Genomic DNA, 21,466 nt, shown 5'->3' on the forward strand with positions numbered 1-21,466 from the left:
TAAATTCCATTGGTGCAGGTGTGGGCTACCTTGGTCCTCAAGGATTTCAACCCAGTCGGATTTTCAGGATTTTCCAAATGAATATGCATGAGATTTATTTATTTACACAAACTTGATATACCGCAGGGGGCCTTGCACAGGCTTCAAAGCGGTTTACAAATAATTAAAACAAGAAAAAGGAGAAAGGAGAGGTAACTAAACAGAAGTAGGGGGGGGGGGGTCAGGAGGAAGGAAATGGGAAGACCAAGCAGGATAGAGGCAAGCACACATGGAAACTATGGTATAACTGAATAGGAGGCAATGAAGAGAAGAGTCTTCAAAGCCTGTTTGAAGATGGAAATGGTGGTTTGGTTGCTTTCATTGTATGCAAATAGATCTCATGCATATTCATTGGGGAAATTCTGAAAACCCAACAGGGTTGTGGCCCTCGAGGAACGAGGTTGCCTACTCTGTACTACTGGTTTCCACATCTGTCCTGGGGGATCCCCAGGTAGCTTTTTAGCATATCCATAATGAATATTCAGGAGAGAAATTTGAGTGTTAATTTCTCTCCTGCATATTCATTGTGGATATCCTGAAAACCTGACTGGCTGGGGGTCACCAGCAGAGATTTGGGAACCTCTATATTATACAATACAGCTTTATTTAATGGCCATATTCTCAGCATTCCGTACTTTATGCAGACTGCATGTATTTGACACATTCACTGGAAGGCACTATTATTCAAATTATGTAGCAGCACTTAATTTTCTTTCAGAACATACAATCTGCAACTCTGCTTAATCTATTTTTACCTTACCTGAAGGTTCCAGCTTCACTTCAGGATATATCCTGTCCATCAGGGAGATGTTTATGTAAAATTGAGCTGTAATCCCTGTCTGTATATTAGTAACATAGTAAATAGCAGCAGAAAAAGACCAACATGGCCCTTTAAATCTGTTCATGGAGGTGTTTGGGGTTGTACCTGCTGCACAGTGCAGGTTACTTCTCCATAATTTCTTTTATAAGGAGGGTGACTCAGTTGTGGGGTGGTCCAAGCAATGGATTCACACCCCAGGACCTGAAGAAAACATTATTCTCCCAGGCATCTTCCTTCTTCATTCACAACATGCACACTCTTTATCTAAGAGAGCAGGTTTTCTCCATGGTTGGGGAGGATTTCCTTTCAAGGTCATGACATAGAAGTTCCTTCAAACCATCACTCAGACAGATATGGGGTGCTCCAACTCTCCTGAAATTACATGCAAAACAGTTATCGCTTTGAGGTAGCCCTTCTGTCATGAGGTTGTGCAGTATTGAATAAACAATGTTATGCTCCACACTATCTGTGTTTTATAAACCTTTTCAATAATAATCTGCCTTTGGGGTAAGAATTTCCCATGTACTGGAGCAAACCTAATTCCTTCTGAATCAAACACTGTCCTTTCTGGGATCCACTTCCACACAGATCCTTTCCGGTAAGGATATTCTTGTATAAAGAACCTTTTCCAGTGCTCCATCTCCTGAGTGGGGCTTCTTTTCTCCCCTTAGCTTGAGGGTCAAGTTGCTCCACTCCTTAATTTAATCATGGAGAGATGGGTAAAACATCTGTGCTTTACATACACTTCACACTGGACACAAATGCAAAACTCAAGAGAAGCTTCACATAAAGTCACATACTAAACTAGGCTAAGGGCTGAACCTTAAACACATACTGCTTCTCCTAGCAAATTCACCACAAACTTTGTAGCGGTCTCTGGCAGAAAAGATATGCTGTAACCAAATTAATATGACTTGATATGGTCCTGAATACAGGAGCATACTGGGCTCATGAGGGCCGTGAAAGGATCCTTTTAGGGATTGATGTATATATCCTGCACCATTTTTGCTTCCACTACCTCTTTTGGGATGGCATGCCATGCACTCGCTTTATTTCTGTGGAAAAAAAATTCCTGATGTTGCTTTTGACCATTTCCATTATGTAGCTTCTCACTGTTCCAGAACCTGTGGAATAGTTGTGTCCATCAACTACAGGTGGGGATAGAAAACTGAAAACTGAGCTGAGACACATCGCTATTGGCATCCAGTCCAGCTCCTCAGTATTTTCTGTCTCCTGCAGGTGAATGGACACACTTTTCAGCCTCGGATTCTGAGTGCTTTGCACTTGGTTCAGTTTGGTCAGCTGGTCCCCAGTTGAGTTTTGCAGGTGGCTTGAGTCTGCAGAGTCGTATCTGGAGGTCTTTGGATCCCTGTCTCTGGTGCCCTGCAAATTTACTTCTTGAATTTGCAGGGCAGCAGTCCCTTCCTTCACCTCACCCCGGTTTCCTGTGGAGCTCTCCTTTTCCAGCACAACAACATTTTAAAAGGAGAAGGAAAGAGGTTTGGAGAAGATGGGAACAGGATATCAATACCGAGCTTTTCTCATCTGTAGTAAGAATTGTGGAGGCTGTGAGCTTGGGGGGAGCAGCCAGTACTGGTAAGTTTGACTAAAATTTGACTCGGAACTGCTTGGAGAGCTGCAAGTTCTATTTGGTGCAGAGGAGGGATCCTGACTGACTGCTTTGGACACGTCATGCTATGCTTGTGACAGTTGGGGTGAATGACAACTCCTTCTGCAGAGGTAGTTAAGCAGTGTTCCTGCTGTGGGACCCGCTGGCTGGCATTGAGCGTTGCAGTGGTTGCAAGCCGAGAATCCTGTGGAACACAGAGGAAACGGTCGATGGCAACACATCTTCGGATTTGGTACAGTATCCAAATACGCCATTTTTTCAGTGAGGAGCAGCCTCTGGCTGATCACATGCACAGCCTCAGCCTGACAAGGGGTTTAGAGGGTTTTCTAAAGCCTTCGCGATGCATCCAGACATTTAGGACCTGGTTACAGCAGAATGGGCTTCACCAGACATGGCTTGCCTCTACCAGTTAGATCAGGAGGAGACAAATAAATTGCAGCTTCCCAGAGTGGACTCATTGGTTATGGCGGAGACTAAGAAGACCATCTTACCTGTGGAACGGGGCATTACCCTAAAAGAACTACAGGATAGGAAGCTAGAAGGGTCGCTGAAACAAGCCTTTGAAGTGGCATTTTTGGGCCTTCAAACAATAGTATGCAGCTCGTTTGTGCAAAAGCATGCCTGAAGTGGCATCATAAGATGGGTGCCATAACGTCCAACTGGAAGGAGGGTTTGCCTACTTGGTGGATGCTATTTATAACATATTATGGCCTGAAGTATGTCTTTGGCCGTCACAGCACATCAACAACTCTGGTTGCGACATTGGACAGCCGATACAGCATCAGTCACTTCTAGTTAAATAGCCCTTTCGAGGCAAGTGACTATTTGTAACTTGGTAAAAGAACTGGGGGAAACTAAGCCACAGGGGTTGCCAGACGATAAGCTGAAAGCCTCTGGTTGTCTTTCTTCAGGGGACGCTCTCTCGGTTTTGAGACAGCAGACAGTACAGACGTAGTCATCAGCATATATGGTCAAAAGACCCACTTTCAGGTATACCAGTCTTCCTTTCGTGTGGACAGGAAGTCCTCTCAGTCATCTAGAGCAGCCAATGCCTTCAGAGCTTCGTAATAATGCAAGGCTGGTCCACGCTTCTCCTTCAGTCTCCAGGAGTTTTTAGGAGGAGTAGGCCAATATCACATCAGACCAGTGGGTTCTGGATGTTACAAGTTGGAATTCTCTTGCCCGGTCGCTCCTCTCTTCTGGCATTCTCCTTGTCGAAAGGGAACCAGGGTGGTCGAGTTCAGGCCACCGTAGATTCCTTGCTGGTGCTCCAGGCCATTGTTCCAGTACCCCAGGCTGAACAGGGACAAGGGAGATACTGTCTACTTTATTGTCCCAAAGAAGGAAGGCTCCTTTCGTCCAGTCTTAGATCTCAAAGGTCTAAACCACTGCCTCTGGGTGTCCCGCTTTTGCATTGAGACAGTTTACAGTCATAGCATCAGTTCAAGTGGGAGAATTTCTCACCGTCCTCAATCTCAAGGAAACATACTTGCATATACCCCTATCGCTGCCACATTAGAGGTTTTTACATTTTGTGGTAGTGGGCTGTCACTTCCAGTTCAGGGCTTTGCCCTTCAGTTTCACCACAGCTGCAAGAAAATTTACCAAGGTTATGGTGGCGGCCTTCACCCATATGCTCATTCATGCATCATCCTATTTGGACAGTGTGGTGGCGATGGACAAAGTTTTCAGTCTTCTGAAGTCATTAAGTTGGGTGATCAATTTTGAGAACAGCAGACTATTTCCATCGCAGACACTGGAGTATCTGGGCAATCTATTTGACATAGCACAGGCGAGGATCTTCTTCATGGATTACAGGAGGCCAAAGCTGGTTCAACAGATTCATCTTCAGTCAAGGCAGACCCAGGGTCTGGGATACGTCCAGATTCTGGGACCAATGATGGCGGCAATGGAAGTGGTGCCATGAGCAAAGGCTCATATGAGGCCATTACAGTGATGGTGGCAATGAAAGTGGTGCCATAAGCAAAGGCTTATATGAGGCCATTACAGGAATCTCTTCTCAGCTGCTGGTGTCCAGTGTCACAGAAGTATGACATTTATCTTCCTTGGACGCTAGTTGCCAGACGGAGTATGCAGTGGTGGTTGTCACCCAGGAATTTGGCCATCAGAGCTGTCTTTTCAATAACACAATGGGAGGTGGTGACAACGGACACCAGCAAGTCGGTTTGGTGAGCTCATTACAAATGCTATCTGGCACAGGGCACCTAGATGGAACAGGAGTCTCTGGTCAATAAATTGCTTGGAGGTCAGGGCAGTACAGAATGCCTTACATGACTTTGCTTCCTTTCTGTCAGGGGCACCAATCCTAGTTTTCTCCAACAATGCAATGGCAGTGGCTCATATCAACAATTAAGGTGGGACCCACAGTCATCCGATGGCAGTGGAGACAGCTTCCCTAATGAGTTGGGCGGAGAAGAATCTTTTCTGCATGTTGTAATAAGACCAGGTCCCTTGTGCCACACAAGAGGCTTCAGAAGCCAGAACTACCCTACCCAGAATCCATCAGGGAGGGAGTCAAAACCAGCCAAGGACTCTTTATCCGGGAGCAGGTCTCAGCAGGAGCAAAGAGGGAAAGTCAATCTCGCCAGTGACCAGCAGGGGGAGCGTGAGCCAGGAGGACCAGTTCCCTTGGATAAAGAATCAATATAAAATCCCTGTCACCTGTACATAAGTACATAAGTACATAAGTAGTGCCATACTGGGAAAGACCAAAGGTCCATCTAGCCCAGCATCCTGTCACCGACAGTGGCCAATCCAGGTCAAGGGCACCTGGCACGCTCCCCAAACGTAAAAACATTCCAGACAAGTTATACCTAAAAATGCGGAATTTTTCCAAGTCCATTTAATAGCGGTCTATGGACTTGTCCTTTAGGAATCTATCTAACCCCTTTTTAAACTCCATCAAGCTAACCGCCCGTACCACGTTCTCCGGCAACGAATTCCAGAGTCTAATTACACGTTGGGTGAAGAAAAAATTTCTCCGATTCGTTTTAAATTTACCACACTGTAGCTTCAACTCATGCCCTCTAGTCCTAGTATTTTTGGATAGCGTGAACAGTCGCTTCACATCCACCCGATCCATTCCACTCATTATTTTATACACTTCTATCATATCTCCCCTCAGCCGTCTCTTCTCCAAGCTGAAAAGCCCTAGCCTTCTCAGCCTCTCTTCATAGGAAAGTCGTCCCATCCCCACTATCATTTTCGTCGCCCTTCGCTGTACCTTTTCCAATTCTACTATATCTTTTTTGAGATACGGAGACCAGTACTGAACACAATACTCCAGGTGCGGTCGCACCATGGAGCGATACAACGGCATTATAACATCCGCACACCTGGACTCCATACCCTTCCTAATAACACCCAACATTCTATTCGCTTTCCTAGCCGCAGCAGCACACTGAGCAGAAGGTTTCAGCGTATCATCGACGACGACACCCAGATCCCTTTCTTGATCCGTAACTCCTAACGCGGAACCTTGCAAGACGTAGCTATAATTCGGGTTCCTCTTACCCACATGCATCACTTTGCACTTGTCAACATTGAACTTCATCTGCCACTTGCACGCCCATTCTCCCAGTCTCGCAAGGTCCTCCTGTAATCGTTCACATTCCTCCTGCGACTTGACGACCCTGAATAATTTTGTGTCATCGGCGAATTTAATTACCTCACTAGTTATTCCCATCTCTAGGTCATTTATAAATACATTAAAAAGCAACGGACCCAGCACAGACCCCTGCGGGACCCCACTAACTACCCTCCTCCACTGAGAATACTGGCCACGCAATCCTACTCTCTGCTTCCTATCTTTCAACCAGTTCTTAATCCATAATAATACCCTACCTCCGATTCCATGCAATTTCTTCAGGAGTCTTTCGTGCGGCACTTTGTCAAACGCCTTCTGAAAATCCAGATATACAATATCAACCGGCTCCCCATTGTCCACATGTTTGCTTACCCCCTCAAAAAAATGCATTAGATTGGTGAGGCAAGACTTCCCTTCACTAAATCCGTGCTGACTTTGTCTCATCAGTCCATGTTTTTGTATATGCTCTGCAATTTTATTCTTAATAATAGCCTCCACCATCTTGCCCGGCACCGACGTCAGACTCACCGGTCTATAATTTCCCGGATCTCCTCTGGAACCCTTCTTAAAAATCGGAGTAACATTGGCTACCCTCCAGTCTTCCGGTACTACACTCGATTTTAGGGACAGATTGCATATTTCTAACAGTAGCTCCGCAAGTTCATTTTTTAGTTCTATTAATACTCTGGGATGAATACCATCAGGTCCCGGTGATTTACTACTCTTCAGCTTGCTGAACTGACCCATTACATCCTCCAAGGTTACAGAGAATTTGTTTAGTTTCTCCGACTCCCCCGCTTCAAATATTCTTTCCGGCACCGGTGTCCCCCCCAAATCCTCCTCGGTGAAGACCGAAGCAAAGAATTCATTTAATTTCTCCGCTACGGCTTTGTCCTGTGAGGGGGGGAGGCCTGCATTCCTCAAGACTTTGAGGGATGGAGGTTTGAGAGAGAGCGGTGGTGAAGAGAGAGGAGAGATGGAATGGGAGGAGAGCCTACAGCCTTCCCAAGTGGTTGCACTGCATTCGGAGGAACAAATGGACATGGAATGAGTAAAGATAAGCGTCTTGAACTGTATTTGGGGAGAGAAGTGTGTGGGTGGCCACAGACTGATTGTTATGGGGCAGAGGGGGAAGCACTGCTACAGCAGGGAACCAAAGTGCTAAGGTTTTAGCTGAAGGAAAAAGGTAAACTGCACTTTAAGGAAATTATAACCTTGAACTGTAAAGCAAAAGTGACTGAACTTTAAAGCAAGGAAAAAGAGAACTGTCCTAGAGCATTTTTTTTTCTGTTGGAGGAGGGGATAATTTCTCTGCGGATTAACTGACTGGCTGGCTGGCTGAGGGAGCAGAGTCTCAGCCCAAACTCCCTTTTTTTTTCCCTTTTTTCTCTTGCCCTGGATTACACCTTTTCTAGGGGCAGGGAACTGTGTTATGTGCATCTTTTTGGGAATTTTGGTGACACCAGTTAATGTAAGAACTAAAATAAAGAGGATCTTCTGGTTTAACCGAGTGTGGAGGTGTTGTGTGTTGGCAGAGGCCCTTCCAATTGTGAGCTAAGCCCGGAGGAAAAGACCCTGCAAGGCCAGGGGCTTTTACAGTGTCAATAGCTTATATCGTGGGGTCTTTGAATGTGGAGGTAGACTTCCTCAGCATTGCTTGGACCCGGGAGAATGGGAACTATTCAGCCAGGGATTTCAGCTGATATTGGACTGAGAGGGTTATCCCCTTCTGGACTTGATGGTGACAAAAAGGAATGCCAAAGTATCCAAGTTCTTCAGCTGTTAGAAAAAACTGGGCTCGATGGGGATTGATGCCGTGGCTGGAGATGCATCTACTGTATGTTGCATACTGTGTGGTAGGCCACATATTGAAAAGGATTGCATTGCACTGGGGTCAAATAATTCTAATAGCCCCTAATTGGCCACAGAGGCTGTGGTTCATGGACCTGATTTGACTGCTAGACAGAGGTCCTACCCATCTTCTGCAGGTACACAGCCTACTTGTAGCAAGGTCTGGTGCTCATGGAGGATCTGTGCCCCTTTGGTCTTACAGCTTGGCCATTGAAAGGGCTTGGTTGAGATGAAAAGGTTATTCTGAGTCGGTCATTGCTACCTTGCTTCAGGCCTGGAAATGCTGTACATGTCTGGCGTATGCAAAGGTGTGAAGGACATTCGAGGGCTGGTGTTCTGAGCGTGGAATTTCTCCCTTTTCTACTCATATCGTAGACAACCTAGCTTTTCTCCAGGCAGGCCTTCAGAAAGGTTTGTTGTTGGTTCTCTAAAAGTTCAGGTTGCAATTTTGGCGTGTTTCAGGGGCTGACTACAGAAGACGTCTCTTGCATTTCACCCAGATATCATTTGATTCTTGCAGGGAATGGGCCATTTGAGGCCTCCCTTTTGTACACCGTGTCCAAGGCCTTCTTGAAAGATCTTATGTGAAAAGACAGCATTCTTGGTGGCTGTGGCATTGGCACATAGGGTTTCAGAGCTTCAGGCTTTCTCTTGTTGGGATCCCTTTCTTCACTTTTTGGAGGCGGGGGTCTCCCTAAGCACGGTTCTATCCTTTTCTTCCAAAAGTGGTATCAGCATCTGATCTCAACCAGTCTGTGGAGCTTCCATCCTTTTGTAGATTGGACGAAGAGGCTCGGTATTCTTCCTTGAAGCTTCTTGATGTGCACAGAGTCCTCATTAAATATCTAGAAGTCACAAATGAGTTTCACAAATCAGGCAGACTGTTTGTGCTTTTTGGTAAACAGAGGCTTGGCCTCATGGCTTCCAAGCCTCAATTGCTAGATGGCTAAAGGAGACTATCTCATCAGCATGTTTGCTTGTGCGGAAGCAGGCTTCTCAGGCCTTGGTGGGCTCATTCTATGAGGCATACAGCAATATCCTGGGTGGAGACTACCTTACTTTCCCCACAGATATTTGCAAGGTGGCAATGTGGTCAACGCTGCATACTTTTGCCGAGAACTATGGGGTGGACTTTGTGGTATACTCAGAAGCTAGTTTTGGGGCTCTGGTCCTCAGGGTGGTGGCGCCAGGATGTCACCCACTCTAAGGATTGCTTTTGAACATTCCACAGGTTCTGGAATAGTGGGAAGCTACATAAGGGAAGGAGAAATTAGGTCTTCCATTAGTCCTTCCCACTATTACAGAGACCCACCTGAGATTTCTGAGATATTAGTCTGTTCAAAGTAATGGGTCAATTAATGACTGTCACCTTGCATGGTGTTTCCTGCATGTCTCTTGTTCTCTACAAGTTGTCCAGAGATGAGGGCCACACATGCTTGCTTATCTGGTTAGTGTTAGGTTCGCAAGTTGTTGTGTTTATTCTGAGTTTCTCCTTATTGCTTGCCTGTGTAAATACTGAGGAGCTGGACTAGATGCCAAGAGAGAGATGTCTCAGCTCATTTTTTTATCTCTACCTGCTGGTTGATGGGCACAACTATCCCACAGGTTCTGGAATAGTGGGAAAGACTAATGGAAAGAAAATTATCAGGTAAGGCCTAATTTTTCCATCTCGCTGTAAATTCATATCCTGTAGTTGTAGAGCTTTTCTTTTGGAAAAGATTTTTGTTCAGTGATCTAAAGGTCTGTATTATATCCCATCTGTTAATCCTCTCCTCCAGGATACACATATTTAGGACAGTCAGTCTCTTATATGTCTTCTAATAGAAACCTCTTGCCAATTTAGCTACTCTGCTCTGCTCTGACTCCAGCCTCTTTGTCTTTAGCAAGATACAGCCTCCAAAACTGAACACAATTCTCCATGTGATTAAAGTGATCTTTTGTTTCCTTAATTATTTTACATATGAGATTTATTATGCTTCATGATGTACGGCAGGAAGATGGAATAAAAAATTTCTTCAGTGATGTATATGACCTTTATATAAAGGTAAGACAATTTTAAGTTCATGACCCAACATAGTCCTGTGCTTTCATTTTTTTTTTCAGCTACACAGTTTTAAAGGTATGAGGACCTTCTGTTTATTAGATTTATTACAAAAAGAAGTAATAGAAGAAAGATATTATGCTGCTGGTTAGCAATGGACCAAACATTTTTAGGTCTTTTCACTACAAAGAATTTTCTATCTGAGCTGAAATGCCTTGTGACATTATTCCTGGTTCAAGAAATCCTTAAGGTTTTGCTATTCTCTTCCATGTGAACCTAATTTCCATGCTTCCCTCGAATACACTTGGGCACATTGCCTTATACTAATGTACAACAAATGCTAACTCTTATCAGCTTTTGTGAAAAAACATTTCTAAAGAATAGTAAGTGAAAGAGAGGATATTTTTTTTTTTTGCAGGGGGGAGGGGGGGGGTTAGAGGTATTACTCCGAGGTAAAATGCTAGCTAGAAGCAAAAAACAATTTAGAAGGTATTCTTGGTTTATCGATCCTTTGCCCCATCGTTCTGTAGCATTCCATTACCCTGACAGCATATATTCTCACCAGGTTGCTACCTCTTGTAAAAGGATTTGATGCTGGCACTCTATACCTGAGCATTTTAATGTCACATGTCTTATTCTTTGAGTTCAATTTTTTTTAATCAATCAAAACAGAAAACCATACATTACAGTATAAACTGGTTGGTAAAAAAACATTATATATAAAAATAAAAGTATTATTCCACAGCAATCCTCCAGACTGTTCAAGACGCTTGGATTATGCACTCCTACCAGCAGAGGGAGACTGAGAACACTAAAACTTCTTATACAAGTAGCCTGTGCAGACCTTCTACTAACCAGTATTTTCTCAGTCTCAGCAGAGGGTAGATGTGTGCAGCCTGTGCAGTGAAATCAGTCTGGTAGGCCCGTTTGGGGTTTCTAGGTTGGGTTGTAAATTTTAGAGAACCCACACTTGGATCTCTATTACAGGGTGTAAGTCCTAAGGGGCTTCTTATTCCTTGTGGGGTGTCACACCCGGGTGGCCGGGTCCCTCCCCCTGTGCTCTTCCTCTGGAGGACTGCTTGACCTTGGCTACAGACCTCGTTCTGTACCCTTGAGGTGTTTAGGCATCAGCAACGAGGTTTAAAAAAATAAACGTTTTTAAAAGGCGGCTATTTTGGCCATTCTTGTGACAGTCCAGAGATAAAACGTCTTCAAGGGCGTTCTTGCCTTAGGCGGTTTTGCCTATTAGTCTGTCAGAGCACAAAGCAACTGTTTTTATTGTGTTCATGGCCATTATGTCTAAGCCGGCGAGGTGTTGGGTTTGCGCGACGCGCAGCATTGAAGTGAAAGGTGGCCAATGTAAATTTTGTGGGGAGCCTACGTTGTCAGTGCTCTTGCTCCCCGTGCTTTCCCCTGAGTCGGCGGAGGTGTTGGGCGGCGATTTGACCGCACATTCCGGGCCGGCAACGGCAGGGCCGGTTTTGGCGGGAAACGCGGCCATTTTGGCTGCGTTTCCCGTGTCGGCCTCAACGGAGCCGTTTTTGGTGGGAAGCGCAGCCCTTTTGGCCGCGCATTCCGTACCGGCACCGGGGGACCCGTGTGTGGCGGGAAGCGCACCTAGTTTAGCTACGGATCACGCGATGGACCTGCCACCTCAGGAGCGAGGGGGTCCGTCGCGGAGACTGCGGGAAGTGTTGGGGCTTCAGCAGCATCGGGGGGGGGGGGGTCTGGTTTCCCCCCTGAGTTTGTTTGGTCTCTGTATAATGCCTGGAGAGCTGGCCCCTCTCAGACTGTTTGTTCCCCGGAGGCTGCTAGCCTGCTAGCTCAGTGGGAGTTAAGCGCCCGCAGGTGGATATTTCGGAGCCTATGGAGATACTTTCTCTGCCTGGGTCGGAGGTTTGGAGTGACCCAGGAGAGGGAGGATCTCTTAGATGAGTCTGAGGATCAGGATGGGCTAAGGCCTGGGGAAGATTCTTCAGTGGTTCGCATTTTTCTTAAGGAGGAGTTGTTAGAGCTCATTGATCAGGTGATCTCTACTTTGATGTTTGCACCGGCGGCCACTCCCTCTGCGGAGGGACCCCAGGTAGATCCCTTGGTTAAGGGGATTCGGAGAGCCTCCCGTTCCTTTCCCATGAATTCAGACATTAGAGACATGGTTTTTCTAGAATGGTCTGTGCCGGAGGCTGCTTGTAAGGTGTCTAGGGCTATGGCACGGCTGTATCCCTTGCCTCCGGAAGATTTGGCCCTGCTGAAACCACCTACTGTGGATGCGGTGGTTACGGTGGTTACTTAGGCTACGGCCATTCCGATGGATGGCGGTACAGTCTTACGGGATCCTCAGGATAGGAAGCTAGAGTCCTTTCTGAAGCACAGCTTTGATTTGTCGGCTTTGGCCTTGCAAGCCTCTGTGTGTGGGGGCTTGGTAGCCAGAGCTTGTTTCCGTTGGGCGGAGAAGCTCTTGGATGAGCCTGTGTTAGATAGGACTGGTTTGGTTCAGGTCCTGGCCAAATTGGAGATGGGGTCTTTGTTTTTGGCAGACACCCTTTATGATTTGCTAAGGGCTTCGGCTAAGAATATGGCTCTGGCGGTGACGGCTCACAGGGCTCTTTGGCTTAGGGGCTGGGTAGCAGATGCGGCCTCTAAAGCAAAGTTGTATTCTCTACCTTTCTAAGGTTCTATGTTGTTTAGAGAGGACTTGGATAAAGTGATGAGTGGTCTTGGGGATACCAAGGTCTCACGGTTGCCGGAGTTACGGCCTAAGGCAGCTACTTGAGGTGGTTTGACTAGAGGTCAGTTTAAGGACGCGAGGCGGTACAGGCCGGGCAGATTTGTATCTCCTTCTAAAAGCCAGTTTTTCCAGCGGACGCAGTCCTTTCGAGGGGGTCGTCAAGGAGGTCGGGACTCCTCCGGAGGTGCCGGAAATGGTTATAAGTCCTCCTTATGAAGGTGTGCGGGTCCAGCCTCTGGTGAAGGTCGGGGCGCGACTTCGTCTGTTATCAGGGGTGGACCCAAATTACTTCAGATTAGTGGGTGCTGGAGGTTGTTCGCAACGGTTATGCTCTCAAGTTCGAGCACCCGCTGCTGGATCTGTTTCTTCCCTCTCCTTGTTATTCTCTAGTCAAGTTAAAGGCTATTCAAGAGATTCTGGGTCGCTTAATCCAGTTGGGAGCTGTGGTTCCTCGGCACAAGCAGGGAATGGTTTGTTATTCCATTTACTTTGTGGCTGTTCGTCAGGGAGAATTTCTCACATCACTGGATCTCACGGAAGCGTATCTGCACGTGCCGATTCGAGAGGCCCATCAGAGTTTCCTTCGTTTTGCTGTTTTAGGGAGGCACTTTCAGTTCTGTGCTCTGCCTTTTGGTCTGGCAACGGCTCCACGTACCTTCTCCAAGATAATGGTGGTGGTAGCAGTGGCTTTGCGGAGGCGGGGAATTCTGGTGCATCCGTATCTGGACGACTGGTTGATCTGGGAGAAGTCTCGGGCTCACAGTGTTGCGGCGACAGCTCAGGTGGTCGCGTTTCTGGAATCCCTCTGATGGGTAGTGAATGTAGTCAAAAGTCAGTTGATCCCATCGCAGAGTCTGGAGTACTTGGGAGTGTGGTTCGACACGGCAGTGGGTCATGTTTTTCTGCCGGATTCTCGGATCGCCTCTCAGCAGCAGGTCCGGCTGTTAATGTCCGTTCAAAGTCCGACGGTTCGAATGTACCTTCGGGTTCTAGGCCTCATGGCAGCGACAATAGAGGTAGTACCATGGGTCAGGGCGCATATGCGTCAGCTTCAGGCAGCTCTGTTGTCCCGGTGGTCTCCCCAGGTATACAGTTTGGAGTTGCGGTTGCCATTGAGGGGGGCTCCTCGGCGCAGTCTCCAGTGGTGGCTGTGCTCGGCCCATCTGAAAAAGGGCATGCCGTTGGAACCTCCTCAGTGGGTGATTCTGGTAACGGATGCCAGTCTGCTGGGCTGGGGAGCTCAGTGTCTCGGTCGGTCCGCACAGGGGGGTGGTCGACGGAGGAAGCTCAGTGGTCTATCAATCAGTTGGAGACGAGGGCGATTTGGCTAGCTCTGTTGGCGTTTCGCTCAAGTGTGGTCGGAAAGGCGGTAAGAGTCATGTCCGACAACGCGACAGCGGTAGTGTATGTCAACCGGCAGGGCGGTACAAAGAGTCCGCAGTTGGCAATCGAGACTGCTCTGCTCTTGAGTTGGACAGAAAGGCATCTAGTGCAGATTTCGGTGGCGCACATGGCCGGGGTGGACAACGTGAATGCGGATTTTCTAAGCAGACACATGTTGGACCCCGGAGAATGGTCTCTGCACCGGTCGGTGTTCGACCAGATAGTTCTAAAGTGGGGAATGCCAGTAGTGGATCTCATGGCGTCGGCACAGAATGCTCAGGTTCCTCGGTATTTCAGTCAGCGTCGGGATCCGCGAGAGGAAGGGATCAATGCGTTGGTCCTTACATGGCCTCAGCGGGTGTTGCTGTACGTGTTGCCCCCGTGGCCTCTGATAAATCGAGCCCTACAGAGGGTAGAATGTCATGCGGGTCCGGTGTTGTTGGTGGCTCCGAATTGGCCGCGTTGGCCGTGGTTCGGGGATCTGATGCGCTTGTTAGAAGGCGAGCCTCTGCGGCTGGGGGGCTCGGGCCTTGGGTTGAGAAGGAAAGGATTTTCCCCTCAAGTGATTCAGACGATGCTGCAGTCTCGCAAACGTTCGATGTCTTTGGCCTGTGTGCGTGTGTGGCGCATATTTGAAGATTGGTGTGGGGACCGGGCGTGTGTCCCTTCGACAGCTTCTGTGTCGTGCATTTTAGATTTCTTGCAGGATGGTTTTGAGAAGGGCCTTTCACTGTCATCTTTGAAGGTGCAACTGGCTGCTGTGGCGTGTTTTCGGGGTAAGGTGCAGGGCAGGTCGGTTGCGTCTTCCCCGGATGTGGTCCGTTTTTTGAGGGGGGTGAAGTTGCTTCGTCGTCCTCAGTGGCCGGTAGTTCCTTAGTGGGATCTTAATATCGTTCTTGACTCTTTGGCGGGTTCTACTTTTGAGCCCTTGGAGTCTTGTTCGATAAAAGACCTTACTATGAAGGTGGTCTTTTTGGTAGCTATATTGTCGGCTCGCAGGATTTCGGAACTTCAGGCTCTTTCATGTAGGCCTCCGTTTCTGTGGTTTTCTAAGGAAACGGTTTCGCTGCGTCCAGTCCCTTCATTTTTGCCTAAGGTGGTATCCTCCTTTCATGTCAATCAGGTGATTTCATTGCCGGTCTTGGGAGATCGAACGGGGGATGCTTCTCAGTGTCGTTTGGCAAAATTGGATGTGCGCAAAGTGTTGAAGGTTTACTTGCGCAGGTCGGAGGAATTCAGGTGTTCGGACAGGTTATTTGTCCTTCATGGGGGGCCCAAGAAGGAAGCGGCTGCTTCTAAGGTATCTATAGCTCGGTGGTGGTTGAAGGATGCCATGGCCGTACGGTGCCGGTGGGGCTCAAGGCACATTCCACTAGGGGAATGGTGGCTTCTTGGGCAGAGAGTAGTTTTGTTCCACTGGTGGACATTTGTAGAGCGGCGGTGTGGTCCTCCCTGCATTATTTTGGCAAACATTACAGAGTGGATGTACAGGCAAGGGAGGATGCCAGTTTTGGAGCTGCAGTCCTGTCCTCTGGGCTTCGCAGGTCCCATCCTTAGATGTGTTTACTGCTGTGGTACGTCCCAAGCGTCTTGAACGGTCTGAAGGATTGCTGAGGAAGGTGAAATTAGGCCTTACCTGCTAATTTTCTTTCCTCTAGATCCTGCAGACCATTCAAGAGCCCACCCAGTGTATCGGACAGTTCAGTATGATATTTTCTTTAGACTTCAGTTGCTGATATTTCTAGTAGCTCCTGTGATTTGGGTCCTGGAGTTTTACTAAGGGCAGTTTGTGGTACCGTTTGTGCCCATCTGCAGTTGAATTCCCCATCTTAAGGGGAGGAGATCTGAGTTTGGATTCAGTGGTTTTGTTTAGGTGGAGGTGTTTTGTTCCTCTGCTTTGTTACTGTTTTACTGGTTAGTAGAAGGTCTGCACAGGCTACTTGTATAAGAAGTTTTAGTGTTCTCAGTCTCCCTCTGCTGGTAGGAGTGCATAACCCAAGCGTCTTGAACAGTCTGGAGGATCTAGAGGATAAAAAATTAGCAGGTAAGGCCTAATTTCACCATACTGAATGCAGATGCAAGCACTGAATACAAAGTGAGAAAACATCAATCATAAAGAGGCATCACAGAAATTTACTAAAGGATCCCATACTTTTTTTTTTAACGATCCAAAGTGTTTTGACATTCTGCAGTAATCCTTTCATATTTAACAATTATAAATAGATGATCACCAAAACTGAAAACAGATTTTGATTTTTCCAATTATATTATTATGGTAGTAATAACCTATGAAAATGTCAAATAATTGTTTAATGTTATCAGAAATAGAATTAAATAAGCAGGCAGATCTTAAGATAATATATTTATAAGATAGAAATTTGAGATGAATTATTAAGGAAATTATGTTTCAAATTTCTTCCCAGAAAGTTAATAGGTTAGGGCAAGAATAGCACACATGTTCTAGTGTGCCCAAATCCTTGTTACAGGACCAACATAAATGAGTCATCTCGGGATTGGCCTTATGTTTAATTGGGGTCCATAGAACCTTGTACTATAGAAAAAATGACTGCAAAATTGGTATAGAAGCCAGTGGTTTAATTGATTTTAGGTCAAAATCAAGCCCATTGTTTATCTGTTAAGGGATTATTATCTGTCTCAAGAGCCCAAATGTTTTGTAAAGCTGAAATACGAGACTCTTGAGTAGTAAGAGTTAACCTATATATTTGTGAAGCAATTTTATGTGATGTACCTAAAATAGCAAGAATGTTATAAATATCTGGTGAGGCTAGTGTGGTTATAAACATATAAAATATGGTAACAAAACCATTCTACAGTATTCTGCATTGGTTGATAAGTATACTAATTGCTTACTGTTGTGCACTACTGTACAGTATTCTCCAGCATTCTGTGCATGAAATTTCTTAAGAATGTTACTACTCTGGAATACAATTTTTTTTAACTTGCTGTACAACATCTGCAACATACTGTAGCTTCTGTCTGGTTTCTCAGCATAAGAATAGCCAAACTGGGTCAGATCAATAGTCCATCCAGTATCCAGGAGTCAAGAGAATCTTAAGAGAAAATCTAGTAAAGGAATAGCAGAGACACCATTTTTCTGTATTGTTGTCTCAGTACAAGAGTTCACTGGGACTCTTCTATTCTTTGTAGACTAAATACTTCAGAGCATTTCTAAACTTGTTTCCCTAGACACAACTAAACAATAACACAATGTGCCAAAGTTACCAATTAGTTTACTCTTCTTTTTTTTGAACACAACATAAAATTTCTGTTTATATTTTTCATGCTCTTGTGAGACAATTTCCTGTCAAATGTGTTTTGTGTGTAATTTGGGTCTGCCATTCTTCAGCCACTCCCTAGAGCTGGTATAAATGATTGCACATAGATGTTAGCATGTACACACATAAATGATAGTATTCTATAAGTTACATTTGTGTGCTCCATCCATACACACACTCCACCAGAAAGAAGCACACCATCAAATCATGGCGTATACTTTCTGCTAGTCAGTCTTCTATAAAGGTTATTTATGCATGCCAGTGGCTAGAATACCACCATTGGCATGTCTTCTGCTACTTAAATCTAGGTGGCTTTTTAAAGAATTACCCCCTTCCTACTGAGTTTTAGAGCTATCTACTCATGAATGGCATTCCCTCCTAATGAATTTTGGAGTTAGCTAAGCAGTAGTATTGATTTAACAGTTGAGGAGACCTTGGGTTTATGCAGTTCTCATTTAAAAACTTGGATTTTTCTGTTGTAGGGGTTGTTTTAGTCATACTGCTTTTATTCTTTCTCCTCAGTTTGCAATGAATCCATTTTATGAACCTAATTCGCTTATTCGATCAAGTGCTTTTGACAGAAAAGTTCAGTTCCTGGGGAAAAAACATCTGCTAAGCTGAATAATGGAATAAGCTCCCCTACTGTATCCTTCACTGTACAGATTAGAAATAACTTAACCTGGAAGACACAAATCATCAGAAGCGGACAACTGCTTTTTTCTGGGGAAAAAAAATCTATAGGATTACTGTTTGAATTCTGCTGTCATTTTATTCTCTCTACCTAAGCAAAAGGGAATTTGACTGACAGTAAACAGACACTTAAACTGCTGTCTCGTCCTGGAGTGACATTGCATGAAGCAGCTAAAAACTAAAGTGATTTAAAGAGAGTGCTATATTTACAAATTACACAACTCCCAAATGCAGGAGAAAAGTATTGCACAATTTCTTCAAAGTAAATGAAACAAAGAAGCAAACCTTGCAACTCTTATGGACTTTTCTTGTTAAATTTTTGTTTGTATGTTTTTGTCAATGTTAAAACAATTCAGTTGATCAAAATAAAAATGAGAAGGACTATTGCTTTGCTGAAAACCAGAAAGAAAATATGCATTACATTTTTTCTGACTTCTCTCCTTTCTAGCTATAGCTCTTGAATAATTTTCAGCCCCTCTGTGTAAATAACTTTTTTCTTTGCTCATGATTATACCACAACATGTCGTAAGTTGGCCTGTCACATGAGCTACTGGTAGATGATATAAGCAACAGTAGAAAGAATGCAATACTAATACTGGACACTGCCATAGACGTCAAGGTGCCTAGATAAATGGATCCTGTTACTATCTGTCTGGCAGTGACTATTTCTGCTGGAGAAGCCTACTGTTGCTGTATAACTTGTTAAAACCTTTGTATTGGACCATTCATTGATCTATGTGGATAGAGTCACATTCATTGCCGGGGCAGCCTGTCCATCCCACCCTGATCTCCAACTCACCTCCCCTCCAGGTCCAGCAGTAGCAACACCAATCAAAGGATGAGACTACAAAATAGTGCACACGAGGCCTTCAAATGGCGCTGTACTGCCACAGGGATTTCCTAACAGGCTATGAAAGAGTAAATGGGCAGGGCTACTGATTTATTGATGCTTTAGTTGTCTGGAGCTTGTGGTGAGAGAGGGTAGGTGGGCAGGAAAGGCTGAGGGAAGGGGGTAGAAAGGAGCAATATGCATTAATTTGGATGTCCTGGTCCCCTAATCTGCCCCAAGTGGGCATATCTCAGCGATGGCAAATAACAGGAACCATATTGTCATTTTCCTTGTCATCAGCAGCAGACGAATCCATAGTCTTGTGGGTTATGACCGTCTACCAGTAGAACTGAAGAGTACCAAACTGAACTCTGCCACATAGTATTCTTTATTTCCAGCAGGTGGTGGATGGTCTCTCACATGCTCCTGGTTTATCCTGCTTCTGTGGCTCCTATTCTGGGTTCCCTGGTTGTTGAGCTTGGGGTTAGACTTGGGGTATACCTGGTGGTGCAAGGCCCTTCCCCTTCCCCCATTTCCTTCCCCCGGTTGATGGTCTTGACTAGGTGGCATCGGTTCTTTCTGTGGCTGTGTCTGGTTCCCACCCTACTTAGACTGCTTTGCTACATCCTGCAGGTCTTCAGATTCGTCTGCTGCTGCTGACAAGGAAGGAAAAATGTCGTCTTACCTGATAGTTTTCTTTCCTTTTGTCATAATAGATGAATCCAGCATCCCACCCTTTCACAAGGTTGACACTATCTGTTCAGCTTGTTTCTCTGCTTAGGTTTCTTGCTGTGGTTGCCTGTGCATAGTTCTGTTAGTTGACAAGTTTATGCCTCATTTCTGTGAGGAGGGAGAAATGTTTGCCACCTTATTCTTTCTACTTTGTTATGAGAAATACTGATTGACCAAGGAGCATACCGTCCTATGTGGCAGAGTTCAGTTTGGTACTCTCCAGCTCTACTTGCTGGTAGGTGGTCATAACCCACAAGTCTCTGAATTTGTCTGCTGTGACTAAAGGAAAGAAAATTATCAGGTAAGACATAATTTTCCCTTAGTTGGAGAAAAAAAAGTACTGGAGACCTTTTACTGGCAAACAAAATGAGAGATAGGATAGCAGCTAAAAATTCTTCCTACTGAAACTAAAGAATGTACTATGTTAAAAAAAAAAGAAAATGCTGAAAATATGGGTATTCCTAGGAGGTAAGTTTCTATATCAGCATAATCTCTGAAAGCAGGTTTAAAAGCTGTCACAATACACTTGTCCTTTGTGGGCCAGGGCAAGAAAATGTCTGTCAAAGGTACTGAAAAAATTAGTTTTCAACCCAGTCTTTGGGACACACCTAGCCAGTCAGGTTTTCAGGGTATCCATAAAGAATATGCATCATGCAATTAAGTAACCACTTTTCACAATTCAAATCCAAAAATATAATTTTTTATTACATTGGGTATGACAACTCCTTGTCATATCCAAATTTTACATAAACATTATCATATCCTATTTACCTCTCTATTTACCTCAAAACACTCAACAATCATACAAATCATTCATCCCATACAATACCAAAGTCTAAAGAGAATCCATGTACGTGGAGAACTCAATAGATCCCACGGCACGTAAAGTAGAAACAAAAAGGTGGGAATATGAGCCAGGCTATCCAATAATTGGACCTGAAGTTGTTTAAAATAAAATTTAATAATATTCAAACAAATAATAATAACAAAATTCCACATTAAAAATGACTAAAATGACGACACAACGTTGTGTTTCGGCCGGATGGCCTACATCAGGAGTCTTGTGACGATGATAAGATATGATCATCAAGTGACGTGATGAAGAGAACTCAAGTCACGAATGAGAAAAGTGCAGACAAGGATTTTAAAATGGTCTTTGAAAAAACATGCTGTGCCTATAATGTGCTCATACAAAACAGCTTTTCATTACCCTTGGCCCAGTTTCTGTCAATCCCATGCAGATGAGGTGTATTGCTACATTCAGTTTTAAACCAGTTTCAGGGAGATGTTCTCTGAGGGTGATAATTATGTATAATTGCCATGTTTGTATGCTCTTGCATGCTGATAGAGAGATTTGGCTCCTATGATTACCTGGTTTTGTTGGGGATAGAGAGATTTGTTAGGTTTTGTTGTTCCCCACCCCAGCCCCCCCCACCCCAATTGTGGCCTTCTTTAATTTAGCTTGTAGACTTGGACATTGCTATTAGTTAGTGTTCTTATCTTTAATTTTGTTTGACAAGGAACCTGCTGCCATGTTCTGGATTTGGCCATCATTGTGCTAGAACCCCTACAAGCCTAACTTACTGTCTGAATTTTCTTGCTTTACTGTCCCCTCAGGAGTTCTCGTTTAGCAAGGTTGCTTTTGGACTTTTATATTTTTAGATATTTTATTTTGTACAGTCATTTGCAGAGTTAACTGAGCAGAGGGAACCATTTTATAAAACATCTCTAATTTGTCAGTCTGCTCTTTATTTTTTAATGTATTAATATCATCTGCTTGCATCGACATTCTTCATATGAAAGGGTTTTCCTTTTTCTTT

The 21,466-nt window shown here is 44.9% G+C and overlaps 1 protein-coding gene across 2 annotated transcripts in view; it reads left to right on the plus strand.

The window, feature by feature from the left end:
* TRAPPC2 (trafficking protein particle complex 2) overlaps positions 1 to 18,484 on the plus strand; it is a 41,807-nt gene extending 23,323 nt beyond the window's left edge. For both annotated transcript variants that reach the window (XM_030201584.1, XM_030201585.1), the window contains exons 4-5: positions 9,906 to 9,991; positions 17,918 to 18,484. In XM_030201584.1, coding sequence (XP_030057444.1) covers positions 9,906 to 9,991; positions 17,918 to 18,016 — 185 coding nt within the window. In that variant the 3' untranslated portion in view covers positions 18,017 to 18,484. The remainder of the gene's footprint in view (positions 1 to 9,905; positions 9,992 to 17,917) is intronic.
* The last annotated feature ends 2,982 nt before the right edge of the window (positions 18,485 to 21,466 follow it).

This window comes from Microcaecilia unicolor, chromosome 4, assembly GCF_901765095.1.
Source record: "Microcaecilia unicolor chromosome 4, aMicUni1.1, whole genome shotgun sequence".
Classification (NCBI taxonomy): Eukaryota; Metazoa; Chordata; class Amphibia; order Gymnophiona; family Siphonopidae; genus Microcaecilia; species Microcaecilia unicolor.